This window comes from Dendroctonus ponderosae, unplaced genomic scaffold, assembly GCF_020466585.1.
Source record: "Dendroctonus ponderosae isolate FM_Combo_2020 unplaced genomic scaffold, Dpon_F_20191213v2 Dpon_F_20191213_1, whole genome shotgun sequence".
Taxonomy (NCBI): Eukaryota; Metazoa; Arthropoda; class Insecta; order Coleoptera; family Curculionidae; genus Dendroctonus; species Dendroctonus ponderosae.
The window spans coordinates 11,308,965-11,318,885 of NW_026017110.1; the positions used below are offsets into that span (position 1 = coordinate 11,308,965).

General features: G+C 36.1%; 2 protein-coding genes across 2 annotated transcripts in view; both read left to right on the plus strand.

Annotated features, from left to right (window-relative positions):
• LOC109536020 (lachesin) overlaps positions 1–9,921 on the plus strand; it is a gene marked incomplete at its 3' end in the record, with an annotated part of 219,347 nt that overhangs the window by 49,635 nt on the left and 159,791 nt on the right.
• Positions 6,124–8,079, plus strand: LOC109546089 (pectinesterase). The gene is made up of 2 exons (XM_048661143.1): positions 6,124–6,222; positions 6,798–8,079. The coding sequence occupies exons 1-2, from the start codon at positions 6,210–6,212 to the stop codon at positions 7,925–7,927; spliced, it is 1,143 nt and encodes a 380-aa protein (XP_048517100.1). The 5' UTR covers positions 6,124–6,209; the 3' UTR covers positions 7,928–8,079.

Consider the following 9,921-nt stretch of genomic DNA (forward strand, 5'->3'; position numbering starts at 1 on the left):
TGAAAAGGCACAGCGGCAATGATGTTTTTTGTCATTAACAGATAGTTACAGGTGGATAGCCCTTGTCAATAATAACAATAATTTGTCAAACTGTGACTTACCTTGAATTTCCTTTTACGAATTTGCGGATATGCGATTAGTTCAGTAACATAGCAGAAGGGCAAGGAGAGTGGTTCCAGGAAGATAGTGGCCGATAATAGATGTTCGGGTTCCAGACACAGAGGAACAAGTATTGGAGATAATCGAATCCGGGCCTTCCAGGGGCACTCAGAGCACAATAACTGACACTTTCCTAAACACCAAATAAATACCGAGGAAGGGCTACGTTCCTACCACGTTTGTAGGATACAGACAGCACAAGTAGATACAAATGGAGCAGGAGTTAATTAACTGAATACGAGAAGCTGCTTGATAAGAGTGGATAATAAGGAGATTACACAGGCATTAGCTTGTTTGTAGTTAACCATTCAAATGTTTGGTGTTGTATGGTTTATTTTTAAACACCAATATTCGGGGCTATGAGAACAGGTTGACATTTCGAAAGTACGTTCGCAGTCAACAAATTTTGTTGAATTTACCGTTTATCCTTGACTATCTTATTGTCACTCTGAAAAATTCCATGGTTACCGGACTTTTAAATAATTACGAAGTAACAGGTATTTAGGCAATGTTAATTAGGCAGATTGCCTTAAAAAACATTGCTGCCGTATTTCTGATAACGTTTTTCGCAAATCTGTCAGGTTTTCATAACAATTAATTTCTTTTACTATTTTTTCTGTACTCCTATAACAGCGCCAGACAACACCTCCAGAGGAATGGCGCCGATTTTGAATCACCCTGTATGTTGTTAATGTATTTTATATATGTCTAATATATGTTGTGACTAAATAAAAGCGACATCATTCACCGTTTGGTCAGGATGGTGTTCGTAACATTGCATGTAAATAACACCCAATGTATTGTTTCGTGATATCACTCCCTTCTCACCTTAGTGGATTAAGGCATTCTAAAGTGCCTCAGACGAAAAGATTAAGAAGTATTCTGTATTAAAACACTCTCATTTGATGATGATTTCTAGAGTATTTGGAAAAGGCTACGCAACACACGAAATTAAGATTCGCCTAATTATTTAAGATTCACCTAATCGATTAAGATTAAGACCTTCATTCATGTCATAACACGATTTTAACCATAGTAATATCTTTAGTTCATGACGAAAATTTGCCATGGCACATGTTTAATAAACAAGCTCTAAGAAACGGTTCAAATTTGAAACCCCAAATTTGGTAGGTAGTTAGGTGAAACCCGAACTCCCCAGATGAGGTTAGGGTACGCATTTACGCGGTACCCATTTTGTAATATATGAATGCATGCAGCCTACAAACATTGACATAAAAAAATGTAAAAAATCAGGTTTTTTAAATGACACCTACTAACTTTTTCGTCCTATTTAGTTTAGATTTTTTGTTTAGTAGTAGGAAAATTTTCAAACAACATCAAAAAGTTAGTAGACACTATTAAAACGACTAATTTTTCGACTCTTTTTATATGAATGTTTGTAGCCTGCGTGCACTCAAATGCTACAAAATGTGTACACTGACGTCTTCTAGGGAGTTTACATTTCCCAAATTTGTGTTTTGAATTTTGAACGGTTTCTGAGATACAGTTTCTTCCTGTAAGCATGTGTGATAGCAGTCAGTTTTTTAAACAATTGAGATATTAAAAACTGTAAGAAATAAGTTAAGAAAACTAGGGTGGCTCCAATTCGCAATTGCTAATGCACCATGTTAAAGAAATTAGAGGTTTGCATGTAAGATCAAAAAGTTAGGTTATACTTTTCGTACACTCTGTATAGCTGGAGGGCTAACTTTGTTCTGCATCGTTTCGCCACGACTCGCCATGACGAAAAACTAAATTTGAAGTTTCTAAAACAACTGCAAGTTGGAAAACTTCTAATGCACGGTCTACGTAAATCATCCTGCATATTTTCTTAGTCCTAATATTTTTGATGTATATGTTCATAAACGAGACATAGGTAATATATGCCATCATTGCTATGGTGATTCAATCTTGACGCCTTCTGTCAGACTTCAAATATTCGACATTTGAAACCATTACGAAAATGTCGCACATTCTAGTCCAAAAATATCAACTAGCAGTTGTAGCGACTCTAAAGTGCTAATGTCGCATCTTTTTAGAAGGAACTATTTACGAGATTTTAGATAGATAGATACGATTTTAGAAGGAACTACACACGCACTATTTTTTCTTGAAACTACATAGGTTTGAGGTAGTAAAGGTTGCGACTGTTCAAATTGTCAATAGTTGCCGATTGTTTTTACATTTCCAATACTTCTGCATATCTAAATAAACCACCTACTTTTCCAATATGCTTTGCTGCTTTACTATGCGATATTTGAAGGTATGTACGATTGGACGTTGCTTGTTCCAATTTTAAAACTTTTTGGAGAAAGAAAATCGATCTGTTCTAAGAGAAACATAATTATGTTATAATCTTGAAGCGTAAAGCGAAAGCTCACTGAAATATTCTAGTCTCTCGACATATACTGAGTTTCAAAACTTCTCTAGACCCAATTTGTTCTTGAAACATTATAGAATTAAAGGCAAGGTTTCCGATGATGCTGTAAGGCCTTGCAAAGCCAAAATAATTCAGCTTGCAGGACCAAAATGTAGGGTTTTGCAAAGCCAAAATGGTTCGGCTTGCTGGACCAAATTGGGATTTTGCAGGACCCAATTTGCGGGGGCAATTTTTGTTATTTCGAAAGAGCAAGGTATTTCAGACTGACTTAGTGAAACGTGGTTGAAGTTTCGATCAGCTGCAGGATTACAAAGATCTCGCGATGTTTTCTTTGCCCCCCTAGCACTAGTTGGGACCGTTTATTAAATAATAAACTCTCCAAAATATTCGGATGGGCAATATGACCGTTCACTAGTAGAGTCGCGAGAGAGAGACATAGTCGTAGAGCCCGTAGAGAAGTTTGGATCAATGGATGAGTACTGAACCCGAGAGGATTTTATGTGAACTCATTGAGACCTTCATGAGCAGTCGCACGTGCAAACTCGAACTGCTTATCACCTGCAAGGGTGCAGGCTTAGAATTGGCAAACTGGCATTTAGAAGATTTCTAGCCGTATGTACGTACCATAATTAACGTTTTTATGCCATAGGCAGTGTGTATGACATTTTAGAATATGCACATAAAGCTTTCTAGATTAAAACTCTTCCAGTGTTTATAACGGGTACCTAGCATTCAAAAAACCCAAAAATGAACAAAAATGCTGAATCAATGTAGTATTGAGAAACGCTGGAGAACGTTTTGATTAGATCAATAATTACTGGAATTTTCCCAGAACTAATCGCATATTCGGAAATTCGATTTTGTGAAAGGACTTTCAAAGTAAGTCGCAATTTGACAAAAGCTTCTTATTATTGATATAGGCTATCTACGTGTAACCTTTCTGCTAATGACAAAAACATTATTGCCGCTTTGACTTTTCATCAAAAAAGTGTAGAAGAGTACTTTTGGAATATGAAAAATTTTCGTAATTTGAAGTAAATATGGTGATTTTTCTTTTCAAATGCTCAAGTATTTCAATAAGCTACCTATCAAACATAGGACCTTTTATAAATAATAACAAAGTATTAATTGTAAATAATACTTAATAACAAAGTTGAAATTCGGTTTTCAACTGTTAATATCTTGTAGCAATTTTCGAAAAATTTTGAATCACCCTGTGTAGCTCTCTGATTGCGCGACTTTTTCCTAAATTAGTCGACTTCGAACCTCTTAAGGTTTCGGAGATCCTCATGCAATGTATCCTTATCTTGGACTCCCTGTATATATTAGACTATTCATACTAAACACGTGTCAAATTAATGTCGATAAAAAAATTGCCAGCTATATATTATTTTCAGATAGCTTGACTTCGATAGCAACATAGAAGTGGTTTAAAAAAAATGTCTACCAATCAAGAGTAATTACCTTTTGTTCGTGCTGTTTGCACAATGATTTAATGCTTACATTTCTACTTGAAATATTAACGTGTTATATCCTTGTGGCTAATCTAACTGTTATAAAGTTTTCAAATATTTCAGTAAGAGCATTTCTATTTCTTAATCTGAGCTTCTCAACATTTTCTGGCCTTTAATTTTAAAACATGTAGCTGTATGTAAATCTGGAAAATATCACCGTTTATATTGAAGTGAAATGCAAAACAATTGTTTCTGTGAAAAAAAAACTGTAAACCTTTTGCCAATAAGCAATCAAAATGCAATTCGAAGGGCTTTTCACCAACAGTTTAATACAAATATACTAAACCGATGTATCGCAAATCTAAATCAAACTATCAAAATTATAATACAAGAATTAAAGGTGAATTACCTGAAAAATAAGTGTCTGAAGTTAATATGACAGTTTACCATAAAATTAAAAAATAGCGGATCTACAGGACCTTGAATTATATTTGTAAAATTAATTAATATTAATTATTTGCTTTTTGGTTGCACCGAATATTTTCTTAGTTGTGATACTTCCACACTAATAAATGTTGGCAGCATGAATGAAAAAAATGTTATTCAATGGCGACGATCATTCCTTAATCTCCAAAGGCCGATATCACTACTGGTGTGAAGTAACAGCTACAGCTTTTTATGTTTTGCTTTCTACTAATTTCGTCAATCGGTTCTCGACACGAAAGACCATATCTTATTATTACACGAAAAACTTAATATATATACAAATGAATCTTTGTTTTTTTCTCACAAAAACAAGCCTTTTTCGAGAAAAAATATTTGACGAATATTTATTTTGCCGTGCATTAGCAACAGCTCATTTCTACGAAAATGAGACATAAATAATCCTTCCAAAGACAGTCAATAAAACCTACGATCGTTGTTTATGAAACTGTTATAGATTCTAATAACACTTGTCGTTTCTAATTGATCATTTCTTTGGAAGGCTCGATTTGAGTATACGTTAATAACAGTGTAGCGAAATTAGCTGTTATTAATTCACATTAATCAAAATCAAAATATTCAGATGGAGACGAAAATTTTAATTCAATATAAACATTAAACCCTGCCAATACGTGAAAAATAATATCATTTAAATGTCCTCCACGGGACCTCCTACAGGCCTCAATCCTTTTGAGATAATTTTGAATGACTTTTCGGCACATTACCGGTAATATTTCGGTCATAACTTCACGGATATTGGCTTTCAGTTGCTCAAGAGTTTGAGAATTGTTGGCGTAAACACGATCTTTCGCATAACCCCACAAAAAGAAATCTAAAGGAAATTTCTCTTGCAATAGGGCTCTAACTCATAATCTTCAATTTCTCTCCAAAAATAATCGGTTAACATGCGTTCATAGCGCTCAGAATTTACTGTTATGGCTCTTCCTTGATCGTTTCCAAAAAAATGCGGTCCAATAACAGCACCGGACCATAATGCACACCACACGGTCACTTTTTCAGGATGCAAAGGCTGTTCTGCGATCACCTGAGGATTTTGAGAGTCCCATATACGGCTGTTCTGTTTATTCACGTAACCACCGAGCGAAAAATGAGCCTCATCGCTGACGAAAATTTGGTGCGAAAAATCATCATCACCGGCCTGTTGTTCAATCACCCAATTTGCGTATGTTCCGCGTTGCCCATGGTCTTGAGGCTTAAGTTATTGAATCAGTTGGACTTTGTACGGATGGAGCTTCAAATCCAATTGCAAAATTCGCCACAATGGCCGTAAGACAAGCCCAAATGTTGAGCACGTCGGGGAATCGACGAATTCGGGTCTTCCTCCAGACTTTGAGCAACAACACCGATATCTTCAGATGAACGAATGTTGCGACGATGCACAGGCCTTACAATATCAGCAACCGATCCAATCTCTTCAAATGTTTCCACTGTGTTCAACATTGTTTGCTCTGTGGGTTGATTATGTCGATTGTAATCGGCTCGTAAAGCCTGAAAGTTTGAAAGCATGCAAATTGTTTAATTTTAAGTAATATCCATGCGCCAAGTTATCTCCTTTCAAGTGTTAGCCTCTTTGTCGCTTAGCAAAAACTACGTAACTTATCAATTAACCATTGAATAATTTTGTAATTCCACTGATAACAGCTATTCGGCCTGAATATATAAAGGCAAAATTTGTCGTGAAAGATTACGAGTTTTGGTTGATTGGCTTCACGATGAAGATTGTCGGTAAGTTATCAATGTTAATTATTTGTCTGCCGTATAATATGAAAGCAAATAAATATAATCTATTTTAACATTTTTAAGATGGATTTATTCTGTGTAAAATTTTTATATTGTGTTTACTGATCGATATGGTTAAGGTCCTTTATAGTCTCTTTAAGGAATGAAAGCAGTCTATATGATAAAATAAAAAAAATATATTATTTCTTATGATTGTGAAGAATTAGTTCCGATTTCCCATAACACGTCATATGGCCAAAAATTATAGACAAAAACTGTCTAACTCCCACTTAAAACAATGACTGCGAAAATATAAATCGCCGTATCGCTTAATATGTTTTTGTAAGTTTTAAATACAATTGATCTTTAGCAGAAATCTGGATTAACACACGTGTTTTAAAGGATATTGCACACGGTATGGTTGCCAAATTTAACATGTTTCTGTAAAATTGATGTTATGTTTCTCTGTCGTCAGTTAGGTTGCATAAGGATTTTGGACTATCTCATTTATTTTCAAGAAAAACGATTAATTTGAACTTATTATGTATATCAGCGTAACTCATCAAACTTCAATTTTGTAGCACTTCTTCTATTGGCTGTTGCATACGCATCGGCTACTCAAACCTCGCCTGGAACTTCATCTCGTCCTATTCTGAGCTCAACTGAAGCTGCCAGCTATACAAAGGCTAAATACCTACAAGGATGGACGCCAAGTACTATAAGCACTAGTACTGCTGACTACACAGTGGGTAGTGGATACAGCACAATTCAAGCAGCCGTAAATGCCGCCATCAATGCTGGAGGCACAACCAGAAAGTACATAAAAATCCCCGCTGGTACTTATAGTGAAGTCGTGTACATTCCCAACACTAATGTACCATTAACTATATACGGGGGTGGTAGTGCACCCGCAAACACGGTTATTTCACTCAGTTTATCAGCCACCTTAACCGGCACTCAATATAAGAGTGCTGTAGGAAGCTTATTTTCATCGGGGGACCCAGCTTACAGTATCTACAGCAGCTGCGCTAGCAAAAGTGCAATTGGCACCAGTTGCTCTACTGTATTTTGGGTTCAAGCCCCTGGGGTTCAAATCGTCAATTTGACTATAGAAAACTCTTCTAAAAACTCTGGCACAGACCAAGCTGTTGCTGTTCAAACAAATGCCGATAAAGTTCAAATCCACAACGCTCGTCTATTGGGTCACCAAGATACACTCTGCTCTGGCAGTGGAGGCACTACCGTACAAAGGAGCCATGTTTCTGACTGCTATATTGCCGGTGATGTCGATTTTGTTTTTGGTGGAGGATCTACTGTCTTTGAAGGTTGTACTTTCCATGCTGTTGCTGGTCGTTCTACGGAGGCGGTAGTTTTCGCTCCTGACACCGCTCCCAGTATATCATATGGATACCTAGTTATAGATAGTACTATTACTGGTGATACATCATTCTTAACTTCCAAGGAGGTATATTTGGCTCGTTCGTGGGACTCTGGAGTATCTTCCTCAAGTGACTATGTAGCGGGAACTTCACCAAATGGACAAGTTGTTATCAGAGAATCTACCATTGATGGTGTAGTGTCTACTACCGCCCCATATACGACAGCTACAAGTGGCAGAGCCTATTCTGGCAATGCTTCTAGTAGCAGAAACTTGAACAACAACAGTTACAACCGATTCTGGGAGTACGGAAACTCTGGGGACGGTGCATAGGTAACAAAAAGTTGGAAACAGTTATGTTTTAATAAATTGTTACAGTTTATCTTAATGATAAAATAAAATAATATCCACAAGACTGTTTAATTGCAAACGATTACTTTCAGGTTTATTTGAAAATTTAAATATTAAATCCACTATTAAGAACAGCAGTCGCTCTCAATCACCTTACTCCTTCCATCGTTCCTCCGAATAACGCAAATTCCCTCCACGAATTGAGTTCAACGAGACCCTACATTTTGGTCCTGCCAACCGAACCATTTTTGCTCAGCGAGACCCTAGATTTTGGTATATACAGGGTGTCCAGGATAAGAAGGCATTGAATGGGGATCTCCGAAACCGTAAGGGATACGAAGACTGTTAAATTAGGAAAGAGTTGCGCAATCAATGAGCCGATTCCAGAAAATAAGAATTTCTGTTAATTTGTGAGATATTTAGAAAAAGGCAATTTTTCGGATTTTTGTTTTTTCCCGTTTTTGACTGTATTTATTTACTGTATATACATTGTTGAATTCGCTATGAAAAGAGATATCTAATACGTTACGTAGTTACTTAGGTCCATATGAAAAACAAAAGTTGATGACGATTTCAAAGAAACGAAACGTTGTAATAAATTTTCGTCGAGACCATCTTGTATAGCTAGAAAAGGTGTAATGCGAAAGATTTTTTGATCTGATTCCAAATAACTTCAAAAATGAGAAAAAAACTGAAATCCAAAAAATCACTTTTTTCTAAAAATCTTAAAAAATAAATATAAAATAATCGACTTCGTATCTCTTACGGTTTCAGAGATTCACATGTAATGTATCCTTATCTTGGACACCCTGTACATACATAACGCAAAAGTTCAAAATGCAAATATTCATGCTATGCTTGACAGAAGATTCACCAATCCTAGGGCATTAGGAATCGTTGCACCTTTTTCTTCTTTATAGGTATAACGCGTTATAGGTTCTAACTCTAACCTAAGTTCCCTTTTCATCTGCTAGTTGACCTTTGTGCTTTTTAAAAAAATCGCTAAGTACGGATTCATAGATTTCAGAATTAAATGTCTGTATTTAACGTGCACTCTTCACATACTTTTTAATAACCGTACCACAGGAATGACGACACATTTCAGACACACTGTCTACTGTCCAGGACTGTCGTTATCTCTCCAGTATTATACAGGGTGATTCAAAATTGGCGTCATTACTTTTAAGGGGTGATAGAGGCTCACTTGGGGAGTACGAGAAAAATATTGAAATTTTTTTTTCCAAAATTTCTAGAAGATATTAACAGTTAAAGATCAAATTTCAACTTTGTTCTTAAGCATTATTTAGAAATTTTTCCATGTCTAATTGGTAGCATATTGGAATACTTAAGCATTCAAAAAGAAAAATTACGATCTTTGCTTCAAATTACGAAAATTTTTGATATCAAAAAAGATCTCTTCTACAATTTTTTGATGAAAAATCAAAGCGGCAATGATGTTTTCTGTCATTAACAGATAGTTACAGGTAGATAGCCCTTGTCAATAATAACAATAATTTGTCAAACTGTGACTTACTTTAAATTTCCTTTCACGAATTTGCTGATATGCGATCAGTTCAGGGGAAATGCTACACTAACATAGCTGAAAGAACTCACGCCAACAAAGGGCGAGGAGAGTGGTTCCAGGAAGATGGTGGACGACAATAGATGTTCGGGTTCCAGAGACAGAGGAACAAGTATTGGACATAATCGAATCAGGGCCTTCCAGGGGCACTCACAGCACAATAACTGACACTTACCCAAGCACCAAATAAATACCGAGGTAGGGCTACATTCCTACCACCTTTGTACGATACACACAGCACAAGGGGGATACAAATGGAGCACGAGTTAATTAACTGAATACGAGAAGCTACTTGATAAGAGTGGATAATAAGGAGATTACACAGGCACTAGCTTGTTTGGAGTTAACCATTCAAATGTTTGGTGTTCGAGGTTATGAGAACAGGTTGACATTT